At 44.1% G+C, this 23,675-nt stretch overlaps 1 protein-coding gene across 1 annotated transcript in view; it reads right to left on the reverse strand.

Annotated features, from left to right (window-relative positions):
- Positions 1-20,102, reverse strand: part of LOC121563782 (zinc finger protein neuro-d4) — a 54,069-nt gene extending 33,967 nt beyond the window's left edge. Inside the window, exons 1-8 of the mRNA XM_041875502.2 lie at positions 19,990-20,102; positions 7,805-7,834; positions 6,920-7,080; positions 5,359-5,466; positions 4,832-4,959; positions 2,284-2,379; positions 792-870; positions 211-342 (exon numbers count right to left, since the gene is read on the reverse strand). Of these exons, the coding sequence (XP_041731436.1) occupies positions 211-342; positions 792-870; positions 2,284-2,379; positions 4,832-4,959; positions 5,359-5,466; positions 6,920-7,080; positions 7,805-7,834; positions 19,990-20,102 (847 nt within the window). The remainder of the gene's footprint in view (positions 1-210; positions 343-791; positions 871-2,283; positions 2,380-4,831; positions 4,960-5,358; positions 5,467-6,919; positions 7,081-7,804; positions 7,835-19,989) is intronic.
- Positions 20,103-23,675: the final 3,573 nt, after the last annotated feature.

Below are 23,675 nucleotides of genomic sequence, written 5' to 3' on the forward strand. Positions count from 1 at the left end.
ACAGACAGACAGACATAAATGCTACTACATTATACATTAGTCTGTACTTCACACAGTGTGCGCTACAAAGGAAATGTGCAAGTTGCTGTTCAGTAACATTCTGTAGGATACTGCATCTAGATCTGGTCACTTTGACATGAGGGTATATGGCATAGTGCAGCAGCCAGCCTTAGGGTAAAGCATAGAGCATACTGTAGCATAGGGACTCACGCTTGTGGTTGTTCTTGCGCTGGAAGGGCAGGGTGTGGCGCTCAGAGTCCTCCTCTCCCTCCTCGTCCGCTAGGTGTGTGTGGGTGTAGTGGTAGCTCAGGCCCGGGCGGTTCTTATAGCGCTTCCCACAGACTGGAACACAACCACACAAGCAAAATCAAGAGACAGAACTAAATGTAGCCCAATACAATCATCATGACATACTGTATCTGTACCATATCTATCAGTAAAAGATATGAGTGAATGCAATTGTGCTTCACTGACAATAGATACACTCACAATTAATGAATGCTGTATCCATCACTAGCTAATGCCATGTCACCGTTTTAGTTTGAATATTGCTCTATAGATTGCTCTATAGTGTTCCGTTAGCGCTTGTTGCTCTAGCAGACTCATTTCCACTAGAGAAGTTGTCCTCATAACATTGGCAGTGAGATAATTGCTTGCTTTGTGCAGAGTGGAGACAGCAGCCATATGCTTGCCAGTGTAGTTTAGCCTGCAGTAAGAATGTTGTCTATGGCTCTTAGACATGGTGTGTATGTGTGTGTGTGTGTGTGTGTGTGTGTGTGTGTGATACTCACTGTCACAGACGTACGGCTTGTCCCTGTCCTCAATGGTGCTAGGTTCTTGTCTCTTCCTCATACCCCCTACACCACAGGCCTGCAGCGAGAACACTGACGGTTGAGCGGAGTTCACACTCTACACACACACACACACACACACACACACACACACACAAGCACACACACACAAGCACACCATACTCCTACACACCATAATCATCTGCTACTTTAACAGGTGCCCCCCTCTCTCTAATCACCCTTGCCTGACAGGCAGGGTTGATGACACCTAACAGGGAACTTCAAGCTCCAATTAACAACATGGCTGTTTGGATTATAGATACAGTGTTACAGCCTGCAGTGAGGCTTCACACAAGATGGAGAGAGAGAGAGGTGTTTTTCTCATCTAATAAGAGTTATTTAGAATGCATCCATGTACACGATCTGATAACTCACTGCATATCGAAATACTGTATACTGTATCTAATGCACAAATTATTGTACTGTATCTAATTCCCACATGATTGTATTGTATCTATTGCCCACATGATTCATACACTACTAATACACTTACAATAATGATTTGTATCCACCCTCCATCCCAAAATGTATGAATTTAGTATAGTGAACTGAGATATGAATTGGTATCTGTTTTATCTTTAAAGCTGAGAGGAAAAATATGATGGCTCCTTAGTACTCAGTGCACGGCTGCTACTGTACCGCTGACAGTATGAGAGAAGAGGAGCGGGCAGGAGAGAGGAGAGGAGAGGAGAGGAGAGGAGAGGAGAGGAGAGGAGAGGAGAGGAGAGGAGAGGAGAGGAGAGGAGAGGAGAGGAGAAGAAAAGAGGAGAGAGCCAGCCAGAGCAGAGCAGAGGAGCTAGAACGGATCAAGGATGCCGATGCTTCCCGTCACCCTCTCAGTACAGCAGGAGAGGAGAGAGAGGGCTTCCATGAGGAATTGATAGCACTACTTGAGAGGCTAGAGTTTGCATAACTTGCAGTGGGTACTATATACTAAACAAGAGAGTCAGCTAGCTATCGGAAATGTAAAGGGAACTGGATGGAGGGAGGAAGCCTGTGACTGTCTCATTCAGGGAGAGGGATACGTTGACTGGCTGTTTTACCTCCATTAATGTTTTTTCTATAAGTTACTTCTCTTGATAGATAACAAAGTGTTAACGGGAAGTTGAAACAGAAAAGAGAGGATGAGTGAAAGTAAAGTAACATTTCAAATACAGTAATATTTCAAATAGACAGGATGAGTGAAATTATAATATGAGCGAAATGTGAGAAGGAAGTTTAGTTTAACCAGTTTTGGTATTCACACGGATACACACTGTACACGCAATGAAATTGCAAGCTGAAGTATCAGTTCTCCCGTTTATTTCAAATGTTACGGTGCATTAAGTCATATCACTTGTGTATTTGCGAGAGGAAAATGTTGCCCTATGCAGTGCCAACAATACAGGTACGGTAGGTGGCTGTATGTTCCTGTGTGTTTCTCTTGTCTTACCCGTCCTTCGCGGTTCTTGCGGTTCTTGCGTTTGGGGACGTCCTCTTCCATATCCTCCGCTTCCAGTTCATGGGGGAAATCACCAACCAGCAGCTTCTGAAGCAGCAAACACACCAGAACATCAGAGGAGATATCAGCAGGGAGGGGCTCCAGGGAGGGGCTCCAGGGAGGGGCACCCTCAAGAATAAGCCTAGCACCCCCTTTAGCACCCCCAATAAAGAATGCTCAGCTACCCCAGTGAATTCCTGGTTCTGCAACTGGATAACAGTACAATAAAACAGGGACCAAGGTCATACATGGGACACAAACAAATAGAGAGATACAGAGAGAGAGAGCGACAGAGAGAGAGACAGAGAGAGAGACAGAGAGACTGAGACATGCTGAATTCTGCAAAAACATCCTCTGTGTACAACGTAAAACACCAAATAATGCATGCAGAGCAGAATTAGGCCGATACCCGCTAATTATCAAAATCCAGAAAAGAGCCGTTAAATTCTACAACCACCAAAAGGAAGCGATTCCAAAACCTGGAATGCAATTTGGCCCTAAACAGAGATTACACAGTGGCAGAATACCTGACCACTGTGACTGACCCAAACTTAAGGAAAGCTTTGACTATGTACAGACTCAGTGAGCATAGCCTTGCTATTGAGAAAGGCAGCCGTAGGCAGACCTGGCTCTCAAGAGAAGACAGGCTATGTGCACACTGCCCACAAAATGAGGTGGAAACTAAGCTGCACTTCCTAACCTCCTGCCAAATGTATGACCATATTAGAGACACATATTTCCCTCAGATTACACAGACCCACAAAGAATTCCAAAACAAATCAAATTTTTTATAAATTCCCATATCTATTGGGTGAAATACCACAGTGTGCCATCACAGCAGCGAGATTTGTGACCTGTTGCCACAAGAAAAGGGCAACCAGTGAAGAACAAACACCATTGTAAATACAACCCATATTTATGTTTATTTATTTTCCCTTTTGTACTTTAACTATTTGCACATCGTTACAACACATAGACATAATATGATATTTGAAATGTCTCTATTCTTTTGAAACTTTTTTGAGTGTAATGTTTACTGTACATTTTTTATTGTTTATTTCAATTTTGTTTATTATCTATTTCACTTGCTTTGGCAATGTAAACATATGTTTCCCATGCCAATAAAGCCCTTTGAATTTAATTGAATTGACAGAGACAGAGACAGAGAGAGATAGAGAAAGTAAGCCCAAAGGACAATTACTCCATTAGTTAGACCAGTAAGGGTGGCCTCCCCTCCTTTAACACAAACATCCCCCCTGTTGCAACTGCTAGTGACCAGGAGAACACTATGCTGTTATTCATTCACTCCTAAAATGTAGGAGTGAAAGAAACACTTCCTCTCATCAGCAAAACAAGTATCAACATATTCAGCAAATAGAAAGTACAACACATGGGTCTGTGAAAGAATGCTTGATAAATAACCAAGAGAGGTGACAAAAAAACAAGTGGCACAAGTAGCAAAAGAACAAACTCTAAAAGGAGCATATGGAGAGAAGCTGTAATGGAGGAGGAAACCAAAGCCCTCCTCTGTTAGCTTCCTGCTGGATAAGAGAGCTAGGCGAGGCCCAGGATCAGAGGCCTACCCCCAGTGGAGCCCCGGGCCTGCTGTGTGAGCCATTTATTGAAGTGTTAATTGGCTAATTGTCGACCTTACGGAAGGAAGACTGTCACATCTGGAGCAGGTGGGGTAGGGACTGGAGACACAGGGCTCACAGAGAGGAGATGACAGCTCATCCGGAAGAGGAAGCAGGCACACACACACACACACACACACAGAGAGATTCAGAAACACACATACAATACACACACACACATACACACACAAAGACATTTACACATACAGTACACACACCAACAGTGTGTCTCTCTCTCTCCCTCCTAAACACACACTCACACAGTCTCTGTCCAAAACACACACTTTCTCTGGGGAGGAGGAGAGGAACTGTGCCATTGGGGGTGTGTCATGGCTGCAGGGGATGTGTCACTGCCAACCAGAGTCACTGATACTATACACAGGGCCATGAGAGGGAGGCACGAGCGAGAGAGAGAGAGAGAGAGAGAGAGAGAGAGAGAGAGAGAGAGAGAGAGAGAGAGAGAGAGAGAGAGAGAAAGGCAGCGAGAGAGAGACAGTGAGATGGAGAGAGAGAGAGAGAGAGAGAGAGAGAGAGAGAGAGAGAGAGGAGAGAGAGAGAGAGAGAGAGAGAGAGATAGGAGAGAGAGGAGAGAGAGAGAGAGGAGAGAGAGCGAGAGAGAGAGAGAGAGAGAGAGAGAGATAGAGAGAGAGGAGAGAGAGAGAGAGAGAGAGAGAGGAGAGAGATAGAGAGAGAGAGAGAGAGAGAGAGAGAGAGAGAGAGAGAGAGAGGAGAAAGAAACTACACAGCAGGTGAAGAAGTAGAGGAATGGGTCAGCGGGTTCGACGAGAGCATGAGAGAGGGAAACTAGAACTTGCGTGTGTGTGTGTGTGTGCGGGCGATCATGAGTGATTCTAAGCTTCTCTTACCTGGCACTCGCTCATAGGTTCCTCTTCCTTGGTCTCCACCTTCTTGTCCAGAGTCTCTCCACTGAGCAGTGATTCCAACACCGGCCCCTCCGGCAAGCCCCCCTCCTTCTTCAGAGACGCCTCGTAGTCTGAACACATACACACACACACCACACTGTACGTTAGTATCCCCCACCAATACACACATTACAGTAACACTCCCCTGCTAATACATGTGTTAGAATTCATTCCCAGCTATCACTTTGCCCTGACAGACTAACACAACAATGCAAATACAGCTACTGTAAAGCACAGGATGCTGCTGAGGGGAGCACATCTCATAATAATGTCTGGAACGGCATGAATGAAATGGCATCAAACACCTGGAAACCACGTGTTTAATGTATTTGATACCATTCCACTTATTCCACTCCAGCCATTACCATGAGCTCGTCCTCCCCAATTAAGGTACCACCAACCTCCTGTGCTGTACAGAGGCTTTTCTCTGTCATTCCACGGCCCACTCAGTTTTCCTGTCTGTCTCTTACCGATCTTAAACTCAATGGGTCCGAGGCGTGGGTCCTCCAGAATGTTTAGTCGTCTCTTCTTGCGCCAGCAGCGGGCAGGGTAAGTATACAACTGTCCTGGGGCCAAACCTGGGGGCCAAACAAAGAACAACGCCAAAGTAATGTGAAAAACTGTTAAAGCAGACTATGATTAAGGAGTTAAGGTGGTGATGTTATCTACCTGCAATGATTCTGTGGGTGAACATCATTTTATAGCCACTTTAAATAGAAGGGATATGTCCGTTTTTAGTGCAAACAGAAATACTAAGCTTTTATAATTCTTTGGTTGAGGTTTATTTGCTTGACAAATCTATACCTCTAATCTGTCATTTATGTTAGTAAAAACAACACTGTGTCACTCATACACACTCAAAACACACACACACAACAAACTCAAAACTCTGAGGCATACTGTACACATACACACACACTCTCTCTCTGGATGAGGAATGAGGAACAGCCAGAGGGAGACACTGATACTACACAGGAGTGTGAGAGAGGGGAAGAGAGAAATATAGAGAGATGGAGGAGAGGAGAGGGGCTACAGAAAGATAGGAGAGGAGACGGAGGAGAGGAGAGGGGCGAGAGAAAGATAGGAGAGGAGACGGAGGAGAGGAGAGGGGCTACAGAAAGATAGGAGAGGAGACGGAGGAGAGGAGAGGGGCGAGAGAAAGATAGGAGAGGAGACGGAGGAGAGGAGAGGGGCTACAGAAAGATAGGAGAGGAGACAGAGGAGAGGAGAGGAGAGGGGCGAGAGAAAGATAGAGAGATGGAGGAGATGACAAACGGCTGCTGAGAGCAGAGGAGAAGCGAAGATGTGAAGGCTGTGTTACAGACCTCCCTACCCCAGACCTCATACCCCTTTAACCTGCCTCTTACCCTGTGTTTATTACAGGTGTGCATGCATTGGAACACACACTAACATGTTGTCCTTGAACACACACTAACATGTTGTCCTTGAACACACACTAACATGTTGTCCATGAACACACACTAACATGTTGTCCATGAACACACACTAACATGTTGTCCATGAACACACTCTAACATGTTGTCCATGAACACACACTAACATGTTGTCCATGAACACACACTAACATGTTGTCCTTGAACACACACTAACATGTTGTCCTTGAACACACACTAACATGTTGTCCATGAACACACACTAACATGTTGTCCATGAACACACACTAACATGTTGTCCTTGAACACACACTAACATGTTGTCCATGAACACACACTAATATGTTGTCCATGAACACACACTAACATGTTGTCCATGAACACACACTAACATGTTGTCCATGAACACACACTAACATGTTGTCCATGAACACACACTAACATGTTGTCCTTGAACACACACTAACATGTTGTCCATGAACACACACTAACATGTTGTCCATGAACACACTCTAACATGTTGTCCATGAACACACACTAATATGTTGTCCATGAACACACACACGCACACAGCATAGGCCTTACATACACACACACACACACACACACACACAGGTACACACACATACACACACACCTGGGCCGCGGTGGTTCTTCTCCATCCAGATGTAGCAGTTGCTCTGTGCCACGCCGGTCTGGGAGTCCAGGAAGGGCAGGCGCATGGAGCGCTCGGCACACAGGCGGGCATTGTAGCTGCGGCAGTGCTCGATGGCCTCTCTGTAGAACTCCTCTCCCAGACTGGCACAGACAGGGTGGCACACAGTTGGCACAAGGAGGCAAGAGAGAGACACAGAGCCCTGTTAACCTAGGTCATTTCACTTGAGGACCCACAGATCAACATTGCATAATCCACACTCTACAGTGAGAAAATAAAGAAAGCACATCTGTTTTTAATAATAAATAATAATAATAATAATATGCCATTTAGCAGACGCTTTTATCCAAAGCGACTTACAGTCATGTGCGCATACATTTTTACGTATGGGTGGTTTTTCTAATGTACAGTATCATTCCTCTGTCTCTCTCTGTGTGTCTGGCTGTGGTTTTCTCAGAGGACCTGGGCTATGCCAGGGCATGTAGAGACTCATCAAAAGTGACACGCACGCACGCACGCACATGCACACACATTGCATGTAGTGACACATGAAAGGTGAGACACAGTGCTCTGAATGTGTGAACAGAGCGAGGCTATCAGCATCGCCGGATGAGGTAGAATAGACTGTTCACTGCCAGACATCACATAATGTCAGCGTGTGTGTGTGTATGTGTGTGTGTGTGTGTGTGTGTATGTGTGTGTGTGTGTATGCATAGTTATACGTGTGAGCACTTTTGTACTGTAAGTGAATGCAAGTCTATGTAGTACATGTGAACATGGGTAAGTGTGTATCCTGTAGAGAGTTTATTTTGTATTTTATCTTGTGCACCCACCTCCCACCCTTCTCCCTTCTCCCTCCTCCCTTACCTGTTCTTAATAACTGTTCCTCCAGATTGCCTGTGAACACAGAGATAGAGGGACACTGTGAGTCACTGCCTTCCTCCTCTCCTCTCCTCCTCCCCTCCTGTTCATCACCACCCTATTTTATTCCTGGTGCTTCTCTAACACAGTCACAATACCAAGGTTGCCAGCCATGGCAAACATACAGTATATTGTTCATACAGTGCACAGTATATAGGATCGCAACCATACAATATACAGTATATAAGATCACAGTATACGTACTGTAGTGTGCAGTACATAGGATCATTATCCATACTGTATACTATACAGATCTTAATTTGACCTATATTGTCACAGCAAAATAATCCTGCAGCAACAGGATTTGAACGTTTAATCCAGAATGTTGCTTGATCGGTGGTTAGGCTATTAGCTGGTCAAAATGAGGCTACATGAAAAGTGCAATACTGTTAATATAACCGTGTGTTAGTGCAGGTTTTCAGGGAATTGATGTCAATCACGAAGCTCATCTGCAATTCACAGCAACAAAGTAGTGATCAAATTAAGATCCTACACCTGTACAGTATATAGAATTGCAACTATAGAGTATACTGTTAATACATAGATTTGCAACCATACAATATACTGTACACAGCACATACAATCTCAACCACACAGTATACTGCTGTACAGTACATACGTTTGTCATCCATACGGTAGTAAATAGGAAATATAGCAAATATTCCAGTGTAACAGACAAGACAGAATATTGGGACTGGCTACACGTCACACTCCATACTATACCATCAGACCAGACCTCTGCATGGAGGATTAGAGATTTGCTGGCTGGGCATTAAAAGGGATATGGTGTGGTGTGCCCCCCTTCCCTCCCTGGCAGTCCAACCTATGGTCACCCAACAGTGCTTCCTACGGGATGAGAGGAGGCCTGGATACCAGAGGACCAAATGTGACACACAGCAGGGAGGAACTGGAACAAGGCTGAGGGACTTAGACTATGTCCCAATTGGCACCCTATTGCTTAATAGTGCACTACTTTTGACCAAGGCACTATATAGGGAATAGTGTGCCATTTGAGACAAAGCTTAGCTATGGTGGTGGTAGCAGGGAAATCAGTTCAACTGAGGCTGTGTGATGTTGGATGGGTGTGTGGTGGATGATGAACAAGGTTAGAAATGTGGTTGTGTATGGAAGTATGATATTCTTGACGTACTGTGAGTTCTACTGTACTGTTGGCATTCCACAGCATAGCTTTGATGACGGTGGAAAGTGTGGTGTAATTATTGGTGTAATCACTAGATATATGTGTCATTCGTCTGGATGACAACACAGACATAATGTTTCCCATCAATCTTCATTTTTAGACAAACCTCATGGATACGTTGGCTGGGGAGAATGCACATGTCCACACAAATAAATACTCATGAATGCAAAGAGGCAGAAGGACACACATGCACGCACATGCACACGCAAACCTATACACCCAGCTTTTAAAATATGAAGTGTGTGATGTGGAAATAGGCTTGGGCTGAAAGGCTGCACTAGCTCTGGTAGCAGAGGGAAGGGGATGCAATGTGATAAGAGGAGAGGTGAAAAAAACATTCAAAATGCAAAGCAGCTATAACCCTGGAGGTTCCTCCCTCTCCCTCCTCCTCTCCTCTACCCCCTACGTCCCTCCCTTCACTGCTCCCCTGCCCATCAGTCTCGACACTCCCCCACTCAGCCACTCCCCCACCCCGTCACCCCGGTGCTGCCATTCGAGCTATCAGAATAAGTCGGCCCATTCAACAAGAAGTTGACAGCTGTAGAAAATGGCTGCTTTCAGTTTAGTCGCTTCTGCCTGCAATCTCATTACATTACGCCACGGCTGTTTGCCCTTGATGGCTTAAAAAAAGAACTATTTGGGGTTAGTGGATGCTAGGCTGGGAGAGATGAGCATACCACATTTTATTTATTTTTATTTAACCTTTATTTAACTAGGCAAGTCAGTTAAGAACAAATTCTTATTTACAATGACGGCCTACCAAAAGGCAAAAGGCCTCCTGCGGGGACGGGGGCTGGGATTCAAAATAAATAAATACATAAAATATAGGAGAAAACACATCACGACAAGAGAGACACCACAACACTACATAAAGAGAGACCTAAGACAACAACATAGCATGGCAGCAACATATGACAATACAGCATGGTAGCAACACAACATGGCAGCAGCACAACATGGTAGCAGCACAAAACATGGTACAAACATTATTGGGCACAGACGACAGCACAAAGGGCAAGAAGGTAGAGACAACAATACATCATGCGAAGCATGAAAAGAGGAGCGACCCAGGGACATGTGTGCTTTGGGGACCTTTAACAGAATGTGACTGGCAGAACGGGTGTTGTATGTGGAGGATGAGGGCTGCAGTAGGTATCTCAGATAGTGGGGAGTGAGGCCTAAGAGGGTTTTATAAATAAGCTTCAACCTGTGGGTCTTGCGACGGGTATACAGAGATTACCAGTTTACAGAGGAGTATAGAGTGCAGTGATGTGTCTTATAAGGAGCATTGGTGGCAAATCTGATGTGCGAATGGTAAAGAGCATCTAGCCGCTTGAGAGCACCCTTCCCTGCCAATCTATAAATTACGTTTCCGTAATCTAGCATGGGTAGGATGGTCATCTGAATCAGGGTTAGTTTGGCAGCTGGGTTGAAAGAGGAGCGATTACGATAGAGGAAACCAAGTCTAGATTTAACCTTAGACTGCAGCTTTGATATGTGCTGAGAGAAGGACAGTGTACCGTCTAGTCATCCTCCCAAGTACTTGTATGAGGTGACTACCTCAAGCTCTAAACCCTCAGAGGTAGTAATCACACCGGTTGGGAGAGGGGCATTCTTCTTGCCAAACCACATTACTTTTGTTTTGGAGGTTTTCAGGTTAAGGGCAGAGAAAGCTTGTTGGACACTAAGAAAGCTTTGTTGTAGAGCGTTTAACACAAGATCCGGGGAGGGGCCAGCTGAGTATAAGACTGTATCATCTGGATATAAATGGATGAGAGAGCTTCCTACTGCCTGAGCTATGTTGTTGATGTGAATTGAGAAGACATTGGGCATAGGATCGGGCCTTGGGGTACTCCCTTGGTGACTAGCAGTGGCTGAGACAGCAGATGTTCTGACTTTATACACTGCACTCTTTGAGAGAGGTAGTTAGCAAACCAGGCCAAAGACCCCTCAGAGACACCAATACTCCTTAGCCGGCCCACAAGAACGGAATGGTTTCCCGTATCAGAAGCTTTGGCCAAGTCAATAAAAATAGCAGCACAACATTGCTTAGAATCAAGGGCAATGGTGACATCATTTAGGACCTTTAAGGTTGCAGTGACACATCCATAACCTGAGCGGAAACCATATTGCATACCAGAGAGTGTCACGATCGTCTTCAAAAGGAGCAGACCAATACGCAGCGCGTTGAGCGAACATGATGACTTTATTATACTAAAGTGCAAAAACCAAAACAAACGATTCGTGAAGTCCACAGTTACAATGACCGTAAAGGAACAAAAACCCACAACACTAAGGTGAACACTGACAGTTTAAATATGGCTCCCAATCAGAGATAACGAGCCGACAGCTGACACTCGTTACCACTGATTGGGAGTCACACGACCAAACAATGAAACACAACCAAATACAACACAACCAACTGAACACACCCTGGCTCAAAATACACAGTCCCGGAGCCAGAGCGTGACAGAGAGAATACTATAGACATCAAGAAAGCCAGTCAGTTGATTATTGACAAGTTTTTCCAACACTTTTTTTAAACAGGGCAAAATAGAAATTGGCCTATAACAGTTAGGATCAGCTTAATCTCCCCCTTTAAATAAAGGACACACTGTGGCTGCCTTCCAAGCAATGGGAACCTCCCCAGAGAGGAGAGACAGGTTAAAAACGTCAGAGATAGGCTTGGCGATGATAGGGGCAGCAACCTTAAAGAAGAAAGGGTCTAAACCATCTGACCCAGATGATTTTTGGGGGGTCAAGTTTAAGGAGCTCCTTTAGCACCTCGGACTCAGTGACTGCCTGCAGGGAGAAACTTTGTAGCAGGGCAGGGGGAAAAGAGGGAGGAGCATCGGGGCTAGTCGCATTAGAAGGGGTGGGAGATGAGGAAACATCACCAGGGAAACCAGACAGAGACAGAGATGACCAAGCTTCTCTATCCTGTCCACCATCAGCATCCAGAGAGTCATTCTACTAGTGGCCTACTACAACCTGGAGGAGCTGAGGGCCTGTACTGGTGGTCTGGCCTGCTTTCAGCTCCAGGGGCTTAGCAGGGCCTCTGTGAGGCAGTCAGAGGTGGACAGGAAAGGCCAGGCAATGTTTCACCAAGGGGGGGGACCAATTTATCAACTTTATGGCCACCAGCATGGAAAGGGAACCTATTTCAGCAGCATAACTCTACGGCCAGTGTGATTCTAAACAAGCGGAGAACAGCACTGCTAGATAAGGTGGACAGTGTGAGATAGCCATACACCAGCAGCCCTACACAATCAGAACTCTAGACACAGCCAGAAATAAAAACCTACAAAACCACACAGATAGTACACAAGAACAGACACGTAAACAGGCTTTAGACCAGTCACTAATACAGACATAGACACAAAAACACACAAATGAGGAGAAAAGAGGAAAGGCCTGGAGCATCAAGTGCCTTTTTAACAATCTTAAACCCACAGAGCATCTCGACAACAGGCAAACAGAAGGGAGTGATTGGTCCAAACAAAAGCAGAGCAGAGAGAGGAGCATATGGCTGGGAGCGCACCCACTAAAACACACACACGCACACGTGCACACACACACATGCACACACACACAGACACACACAGACAGACAGGCAAACATACAACCCTCCAAGATAGCACAACCATCACCATAACCCCCCCTATAACCCACTTTCTAAGGCATTGGAAGCAAGAGCAATAAACTGCAGTCCACAGAATGACAAATCTACACACAGTACATGCTACGACTTCAATTTCCAAACTACAGTACCCAAAACACCAACCACTGGCCACTCTCCAATTAGCCTCAATTAGCAGTGGCTTGAATGAAAGAGAAACAGAGGGCTCCATCTAGAGGGAAAGTCAGGTCATTGGAAAATGAAACCTCACCATGTAAATTATGAACCAGTCAAAAGAACTAAGCTACAATTACAAAATGCCAATTAGGAAAAGGGATTACTTTCTAATGGTGATTTCTAACTTGGTTAATAAGGGGATGTATGCATAATGACCCTGCAAGAGAAATTATATGGCATTTAACTAATGGATTATCAAGGAAGGATGATTTCACATCACGTAGGCCTTCAGGAGACTGCTACGTACACTAAATAATATTTTCATAAAAGCACTCTCTCTATCATGAGGTTTGAACCTGGTACCATCCAGTATAGTAGCCCCCAATATGTCATACACACACATATGGGAGAGTGGGTTGTGTGGATGGTCGTGTGTGTGTGTGTGTGTGTGTGTGTGTCTGCGCAGATGACCGATGCTGAGATGGCCAGGTGTGCCAGGCAGGTGTGTAGACCTGTGTGTGTGTGGTGTGTGTGAAGGCAGCATTGTGGTGAACAGCCTCTGTAGACTAACCGTCTGACCATGGCCATAGGCCTTCAGTACTGATGCTATACTGCTCTGGTCCACACAGCACAGCAGTGTGAGGCAGGCTCTGCCTTGCCTGGTGGAGGAAAGGCAATCTGTGCACCCATCCCCCCACAGATTACACTATGCAATATCACCCTTACCAATTCAACCCCCTCCTCCTCCTCCCCTCCATCTCTCTTCCTCCTTCCCCCTCTCTTTCTCAGTACCCAGAGAAATGATTTATCTTTTTTTCTCCCCCTCTACAGATGTGACTGCCTTTTCTTGGTCTCTCAGTAGATTGCTGTGCTGCTGAGGACTAGGAGATGTAAAGCTATAGGCCTGGTGTAGTGAGCAGAACAGCACAGAACTGAACAGCACAGAGACCAAACCAAGCCTCACACGCCCAACCAGACCCTGAAAATGAGGGCAGACATGTATGCGCTCTAGAAAAGACATACTTAGCAGTATTATCAAACCATGTGAGGGCAAAGAAGTTTAATGCATGGTACAGGAAAGAGATGAATTCCATCCAAACATAATCAATTGTAACCTGTATGTATTGCGTCCACCCAAACTCACTACGCTCTCCAACTTTTGACAGTGAACATACTTTGTGTATAATAAAGAACCGTACACAGACAAGCACACCGACTTCTTGTCACTTTGGGAGACGACATTGGCGTAGCCATGTAGCGTGAAACATAAGCGTTTTTCATGACTAGGATGCCTGTCAGTGACTAGGCTGTGATGACAGGTGTGTGTGTGTACATGTTTGTGTGCGTGTGGTAGTGCATGCAGGCCTATGTGTGTGTGTGTGTGTGTATAAAGTAAGTGTGTCAGCTAGCATCTGCCAGTCTAACAGCTGGAAGACATTGGGCTGTTGAGGGGGCTGTGGCGTTGATCACCAGGAGCTGTCTCACACACACACACACACACACACACACATACACACACACACACACATACACACACACACACACACACACACAGTGCTGATGTTAAGCTGATGCTGACACATAAACAGACAGTAACACAGACAGCTGCACCACTGTAGGACTATCACACATCTCATCTGTTAATGTAACATGTCACTGAGACAAAGAAAATGTGTGTGTAGGGCTGGGAATCACCAGGGACCTCACCATACAATATTATCACCATACTTATACGATATGTATTGCGATTCTCACGATTCTATATGTATTACGATTCGATACTGTGATTTTACTGCGATTCGATGTTCCAAACATATTGCTCACCTGTCTGCTGCAGAAGGACAAGAGAGAGCCATAAGAAAATGAGTTTTGGTTAGTCATGGAAATAAAAGTGCTGAAAACAAATTGGCTCCCTATTCAAAAAGAAGATGGAGAACAAACTATGAAGGAAAAATACTGGAGTTTTGGTGCAGGTACAGCCAACCAGCGCAAAAATAATATTGCGAAATGTAACTATTGAATTTTCCCCCATCACTATGTGTGTGTGTGTGTGTGTGTGTGCACATGTGTGTGCGTGCATGCAAGTGTGTATGTAAGTGAATGAATTGGAGAGAGAGAATGCATCTGTACAGTAGCTGTGTCTATGTATCTATAGGTCTGTGTTAGGTATGTTTGCATTCATCTGCATGTTACCGTAACTACCTTGTTGCCATGTTACAGGCCTCTGGTTTTGTATAAAGTGTCATATCTGTGTGTCTGCTTATGTGACTGTATTCTAGAGGACAGTGTTTCCAGTACCTACAACAATACACATTGTTATTGTAGCCCTGAACAAGCACACCTGATTCAACTTGTCAACTAATCATCAAGCCCTAGGTGTTTTTTTGTCCAGGGCTTAGTTTAGTTTAGTTATTAATTCAACCATTAAAAAAAACAAGCACACATAAAACGTGAAAAAGCCATACATGCACATGAGTAAAATCATAGAGGATAACACACAATAAAGTCTGGGACTTATTTCCATTGTGGTCCTCTTGAAACATGATGGCTAGGCAAGATCTACAACAAAGATGTGTGCTGTTGGAGGTAGTCAAGAACTGGAGTTGGTAAACACTGATGCTGTGAGTCTGTTTATGCACAATACATATTCCTTGTGTGTCTGTATATTGTGTGTCTATGCGTTTGTGTTTGGAGCTTGTGTATGTACAGTGTGTGTTTGAATATTCTGTGTATGTGTACTGTGAGTCTGAGTGTGCATTTAGGGCAGTACATCAGGGCATGGCAATCCAACCTCCATGGCTGAACACTGGTCCTTCGGGTGAGATTTATTGACTTTTACTGTTATTACGTGGATGGATCCTTCCTTCCTCCCTTCTCTCTCTCTCTCTCCTCTCCTCCTCTCTCTCTCTCTCTCTCTCTCTCTCTCTCACTCTCCAACGTTATTAACGTGCTGCATGAGGAAATACTCATTTGCTTCACATGACTCCACCCAACAATTTCTAGCAGAGATCCATACCAGTGGCCAGAGACAATGGAACTAAAGGAATTACCTCAGAGGAAATAGTGTAGTGTAGAATGGGACTACTGCAGAATGTATAGAATTGTGTGTGTATGTGTCTGTGTGTGTGTGCCAGAGAATAAGAGTGTAGTAATGACCAGAGAGTGGGATTAGAGGAATGTTTCGGGAGAGGACGAGCAGGAATACTTGGAGATTATTATAGATTATTACAGAGTAGGACTGTTAAGGATGCTGGTAGAAGTAGATTGTTATGCCATGTGGATGTCACAGGAGGTTGGTGGCACCTTAATTGGGGAGGATGGGCTCGTGGTAATGACTGGAGCAGAATCAGTGGAATGGTATCAAATACATTAAACACATGGTTTCCATGTCCTTAATGCCATTATATCTGCCCGTTCCGGACATTATTATGAGACCATCCTCCCCTCAGCAGCCTCCACTGGTGGATGTAAACAACACTTGCTTTACCACTGATTAAAATGTCTACAAAACGTTGTGACATTATTTCTTCCAATGGATTTTCTTTCCCTGTGATTTATAATGAATGCGAGCTGGGACCTTCTGTCTGTGCCATGCAACTGTGCAATGCAATTCAAGCATGTTTATTGCTGGAGCCTATTCTGTGCACCTTGTATCACCCTGTTCGTTCCATCCCTACCTGTCATTGTCACAGTCACAGGCAATAACACTAAAGCAAAGGTACCACGTTTATAACCCCAAAGCATTTTTTTGCACACAAAACAAAAGCTGCCAATAGGCATCCATCCAAATACATGTATGTTTGGAATTACGTCTTCATTCAACCCTTTCATTGCCCTCATTATTATTCATCTGTCTTTCTTTCAGTCAGTCTGAATCGGATTCGGTTAGGGGCTCTTCTGAATGTTCCCAGTCACACAGCTAGATCCATGTCCCAACCATCCCCCACAGTCGTATGCCCTATCCAAATGATCCTACTACTCCAAAACCAGTGAAACTATGTTGGACAACATGGCTGATGAATCATAGCCACCTCATTGCTGTGCATGCATACTAGGCCTTCTTCCTGTTTCTTTCTTACACATCCAATAGTGGTTTCCTAAGTGAATTATTTGAATAGCCTCCTTGGCCACTACTGTAAAGGGCTGTTGTAGTTCCTATTCTCCCTGTCCTGAACTACAACTCGAGACTACAGCTGGTGACCATATAGGATCCCAAAGCACAGGGAAGTGACTGACAGTTGGTTAGGTAGCAATGGAGAAATAGGTCATAGAGCTAAAAATACTTATCTGTGTCTCACTCTCGTCTTCCCATGAAGACAAAGAGAAGAAATGCTGTGGAAAAAAGAGGGACTGATGGCAATAAACCAGAAAAGAAATGCCCTCACAAAAAGAGAGGGGAGAGAAAGAGGGGAGAGAGCGATAGGAGTGAGAGAGAGAGAGAGAGAGAGGCCTAGCGAGAGAAAGAGGATGCTCAGGCTCCAGTGAACTCAGCAGGCCTGGCTGTTCGTTTAAACAGTGCCTGAGCACAGAATTATGTGGAATTAATTTCCCTCAGATCAGTCAGGCACGGCAGAATAACTACCACAACAGTCAGTCAGCATATGGCCTCCTTCTCCAAGTAGAGTGACAGAATGAAAGGATGGGGGGGAGAGAGAAAGAGTTCAAAACCAAGAGACATCTTGAGGGCAAGGGGTAGGGGTAGGTTTGTGGATGGATGGAAAGAGAATAAACAGAGAGAGAGACCCCTAAAGAACTGAGAATTTAGTTGTGAGTCAGGGATGGTAACATGAGGGCAACAGGGGGTGGGTGGGATAGAGAGAGAGAGAGAGAGAGAGAGAGAGAGAGAGAGAGAGAGAGAGAGAGAGAGAGAGAGAGAGAGAGAGAGAGGAAAAGTAGTAGAGAGATTAAAGGAGGACCATTGGAGAGGTTAGGGGAATGCCCAGTAGATATGTGGTTCCCTGAGGATGTGCCTCCACCAATTGAACTCTTTGAACCTCTGAGATGCATGGGACAACAGTTGAGTAGTGAGCTCCGAATACTCCAAATCAGTGTTGTCCTCAATAACTAGTGAATTTAGTAGGCCAGATGACATTATATAAGCAGCGGGAGCAGTGGTAGAGGATATTAACTAGACTAGACCCTTACTGAGAAACATTCAAGTCAGAATTAATCAGTTCCTAGTCCATTGATGGCTCCTATCCCATGCCATTCCCTTTGCTCCCCGCATTCGTATTTTTCATGCAAATAAGTCAAATGAATCCCCTTGACATGGCCTTGCAAAGGCCTCTGGGAGCGTCTATGTCCCCACTTGTTCCCAGTAATTGAGCGACCCGAGACCAGGCGGGCAGCAGAAAGGAACTCAGCCGCGCGCGAATCACTGGGAGCGCAGATATGCACAGCGTTGCTAAAACACTCACATGACAAGGAAATCCCAATTAATAACTGATAAACGACCAAATGGGTGGTAGGCTACTGTTGGTTGGCCTAAACAGTTTGTGACTGTGTTTATTCTATTCTCTTTCAGAACAAGATGCTACTGGTCATCTTAAAATGTCTTTAAAAACAACAACACAAAAGAAACAACTTCATATAAAAAATGTCTCGCTACTCTCCTATAACAATGGGGTAGCCTAAACAGAGAATATTATAATGAGAAAATGAGCGGCATTGCTCATGCCTCCAGCGCCACCTTTCACCTCTCAGGTCCCTGTGCACGATCAGTATCGGTAGGCAATAGGCTGATTTAATTACATTTAAGAGGTGCAGTTGTATTTATGCATATATGAATAACCCAACATTTTAGGCTAGTTGGCCATATCCTATGGCAACAAATAGCCAAACGTGTGTTAGTTTCCCAAGAATTAGAATGCTATCACTGCCGCGCATCGACTGAATCAAATAAATTATGTTGTAGACAAATACATTAATTAAAGCAGTTCACTGTTGCTTGTACTAGGCTATTCGTATACTTAAGGTAATTCGTTGTAATTCATGAATTACATGAAATGTCGCCTGTCTGGATTTCAGATAGCGCTGACAGCACAGCATCGACTGCATCGCAACTACATTCCCGCTCAGGTAACATCCGTTGTGTTCCGCACTACAGTAGGCTACCACGTTCTTTGTTAGACAGGCTGCAAATGCCTAAATTTAACCAAACAACACACCAAAAATACATTTTCGAGAGTCGAGTTATTATGTTTTCAATTATTTCTAATCGAAAAGGTCTCTCAAGTGCATCTTACCAAGCGGACAGACGCACAGCCACCTTTTGGACACGAGCCCAGGCTGCATTCCGCACGTTGAAATGTTCTTGTGTAAATTCTGCACAAAGGAATCGAATGTAAACTTGATGGAATGTTCACCGTTCAACGCGACTAGTCTAATAATAATAGTCTAATAAAAGCAATCACTCCCGTCACATAAGTTAACCATTTTATATGATGCAAGGCTACACAATATTTTATCAGGTGTTTGCATATAGGAACGCATGTCTTGTTGGAGCGAAGATGCGCTGCCTGTAAACACTGCTGCCATTATAATCGCAAGCACGTAGGCTATTTTGCCAAGAGGTCTGTCTACAAGAAAAGGATGTCCAAAGGGTATTAGGTTTCAGCCGACATAGGGTACCACCAGCTTGGTTTTACCTACCTGTTTACAGCCTAACGCAAAAAATGTGAACAGGTATCAAGCACAACCTTTTAAAAAAAACCGCTGCCACTCGCTATTATTCGCTATTGTTAGGTAGTCGGTTTGATAGAAAACCTCTACCCGATCAGTCATGCAAGTTGGCTGCGATCTTGTCTATTGAGTAGGGACACCAGGTCATAAATTGTACCTCAACATTCCACCATAGCGTCCTCATGTAATTGCTGGCTCAGTGAAATTGTTTCTAGGCATGCATAGGAAGCTCTGCATTTTGGAACATAACCAGGCCTGTTTCAAATATACCTTTCCATCGCTATTACACTACCATTTAAATATATGTAGCTTGCTATATGCTTGCGATGTAGCCTATAGGCTGGATACTTATTTACGATGCATAAAATTGTCAACGATTACCTAGGCTACATGGACTGACAGCATCCACAAATGTATCCCTAAAAATGTAAAATATAAAATGTATGCACTTACGATTTCAGGGGGTTCTGTACCACTGTGGCCATTTTGATATAGTATGATAGATACAATGTAACACTGCAGATCCCGGTATTGCACATGTAATATACCAGCAGTTTCAATTTCATTCATTCTCTGGGGCTGCGGCTGGAGCTGCCAGCCAATAGGAGCGGGAACGCTCAGTGACAGGTCTGGGGAAATGTAGTTTTTGCACATGTCAATATGCAACATGCTAAGAGTCAATGCACTACAACTACCAGTATGTATCGCGGTCAACTGTATAACGGTCCCGCCTTGGACTTCTATGGGTAAACCAAATCGTCTACTGTAATGTCAAGGTTGGTGTGCTACTGGACTGTCAGTCTGTAGGTTCCAGTTCTAACTGATGCATTGTTTCCTTGTCTTGCAGATATCGAAATACATTTTAAGGGCGAGGCTGTATGCGCACCATCTCTCAGAGAGGATGCTAAGGAGTTATGTCCTGTGTTTCAATGTAACAATAGCAACTTTTTGAAACAATGTTTCAACTATAGGACGCTAAATTGTAGATTTATGTTTCACCAACATCAGAATTTCATCCTGTCTTGGACAGTGCCCAGGTTGGAATGTAAGGTGAATTACCTATTTGAGTATTCGCTTTTTTGGTCATTTTTATGTCATAAATCGATTGTGGAAGATTATACTACATAGAGTTTACTGTCCATGCTGGGCTCATTCTTCTGGAAGAGGGATGTGTTGATAGGCGAATTGATAATAATATAATCTATTCTAGGTGAGCCGACGCTGAAGAGGTTTAATAATTGATCGTTTTGGGGGACAGTGGAGTAGGGAGGATAATTGATTATTTTAGGAGTTGCTTCATCTGTTGAACCAAGACAGTGGGCACAGCAGTGATGGAATTTCTCTCCATGTCAGTTTAACAGCAGTGGCGCCACTGAAGCCACTCTGTGACATGTGATATTTATAAATCTCTGCTAACAAATATTTAATGAACATTAGCAAGCACAGTCTATGAAAGACTATTCCAATAAAATATACCCAGGCACAAAATGTTCTGAATTTACTGTGGAGTGCATGTCATACCAAGCAAAAGAGCATTAACCGCACATTTTTGACACATTCAATACATGCTTTATCATGTGAATAAATATCCTGCCTCCATTGTGTTGTGTTATGGAGAAAATGGGCTGTTATTTTTGCAGTAACTGCAACAAAGTTACAGTGAAACCAAGGAAAAAAGCAGTAACTTCCATCCCTCACATCAGTTACTGCCTTTTACCTTGGTTTCACCGAGCTTTGGGCTGCAGTGTCTATGGGTTACCTTGGTATTATTGATTGTTCTTTGCTGATTCAAGTATCAAACTACACTACATGACCAAAAGTATGTGGACACCTGCTCGTCAAACATTTCATTCCAAAATCATGGGCATTAAAATAGAGTTGGTCCCCCCCTTTGCTGCTATAACAGCCTCCACTCTTCTGGGAAGGCTTTCCACTAGATGTTGGAACATTGCTGCAGGGACTTGCTTCCATTCAGGCACAAGAGCATTATTGAGGTCGGGCACTGATGTTGGGCGATTAGGCCTGGCTCGCAGTCGGCGTTCCAATTCATCCCAAAGGTGTTCGATGGGGTTGAGGTCAGGGCTCTGTGCATGCCAGTCAAGTTCTTCCACACTGATTTAGACAAACCATTTCTGTATGGACCTCGCTTTGTGCACGGGGGCATTGTCATGCTGAAACAGGAAAGGGCCTTCCCTGAACCGTTGCCACAAAGTTGGAAGCACAGAATCGTCTAGAATGTTATTGTATGCTGTAGCGTTAAGATTTCCCTTCACTGGAACTAAGGGGCCTAGCCCGAACCATGAAAGACAGGCCCAGACCATTATTCAACCTCCACCAAACTTTACAGTTGGCACTATGCATTCGGGCAGGTAGCGTTCTTCTGGCATCCGCTTAACTCAGATTCGTCCGTGGGACTGCCAGAGGGTGAAGTGTGATTCATCACTCTAGAGAACGCGTTTCCACTGCTCCAGAGTCCAATGTCGGTGAGCTTTACACCACTCCAACCGACACTTGGCTTTGCACATGGTGATCTTAGGCTTGTGTGCGGCTGCTTGGCCATGGAAACCCATTTTATGAAGCTACCGACGAACAGTTCTTGTGCTGACGTTGCTTCCAGAGGTAGTTTGGAACTCAGTAGTGAGTGTTGCAACTGAGAACAGACTATTTTTACACGCTTCAGCACTCGGCGGTCACGTTCTGTTAGCTTAAATTAAGTTTTAACAAGGCACAACTGATAATTGAAATGCATTCCAGGTGACTACCTCATGAAGCTGGTTGAGAGAATGCCAAGCGTGTGCAAAGCTGTCATCAAGGTTACTACATGATTCCATGTGTGTTATTTAATAGTTTTGATGTCTTCACTATTATTCTACAATGTAGAAAATAGTAAAAATAAAGAAAAATCCCTGGAGTGTGTCCAAACTTTTGACTGGTCCTGTACATTAAAATAGAATTGTATTCAACATTCTGGCTTGTAGAGTCATGAGAGGAAACTTCCCTGATTCAAACGCTAATTTCTGCCCGACGTAGAATTCAATTCAATGTCGGGTTTCCATACAAGGTAGGGCAGTACTCAGGCCCCCCAAAAAATGTAAATACAAAAAAGTTCAAAGGTTAAATTATGCAGATAGGAGTTAGTGCAAAAAATTATGTACATACTGTATGTAGGCCTATCCCCCTAGAGCAGGATTTCACAAACTGGGTCCTTGGGACCCAAAGGGGTGCACGTTTTGTGATTTTTGCCCTAGCACTACACACAGCTGATTCTACTGAGCTAACATATAGATTTGTTTTAAGATGGTCATACCAAGGAACATTTAGTTATTTGATTTTGAATTTTAGGACCCCTTTAGTTATAAAAAAATATATGTACAAAATATTTGTGGAAACATTGAATTTGGCCTTACTGCTATTATCCCATAGAAACACATTGAATAACATATTCATACATGGAAAAATGTATTACAATAAAATAAAAAGGAAGTTTGTTTTGAAGTGTCTTTCCTATATCTCAGAGATATAAGAAAGATCAGGAAATGATTTGTTGATTTTTTTTTTACAAAAATACACAGGCCTGCTCTATTTAACCAATTTTTTTAGACACTAAATCCTTCCATTAATTTTTTTAACAGGTACCAGTCTACCTTCAGATGAGTCTTTTGAGGCTTGTGGGCGTCCTAGAGCAAAACTGACATGTAGGCTACATGTTCGTGAGATTCTCACCTTTCCATAGAGGGGTCATAATAGTTAGGGGTTATAACCGTTTGGACGCTACAGATGTTTTCGTGAGAACACCGATTTTCGGGAAGTCTCATGGTCTGACAATTACTGCTGTAGATCTGCCTCCATTCACCTCAGATGCAGAAGGCCTGAGACGCAGCCCATGCAAAAAAAAACTGTTATAGCTCTAGATTAAACAGACGGATTTTTATAGGGATTTTTTTATTATGCTATTTCGACTCTAGGCGGTCCAGTATCTAATTTTGTGCACTCTACCCTTGCGTTCAGTGGTTTTCACTTATCATGCCGTGTTCATTGGTTCCGTGTGAATTTGCATATTCACCACAAGATGGTGCTGCTGCTGAGCATACGACAGAACGCTTCTCACGTATCTACGTTGTCTTTTGCGTGCTCCATTG

Source organism: Coregonus clupeaformis, chromosome 5, assembly GCF_020615455.1.
Source record: "Coregonus clupeaformis isolate EN_2021a chromosome 5, ASM2061545v1, whole genome shotgun sequence".
Classification (NCBI taxonomy): domain Eukaryota; kingdom Metazoa; phylum Chordata; class Actinopteri; order Salmoniformes; family Salmonidae; genus Coregonus; species Coregonus clupeaformis.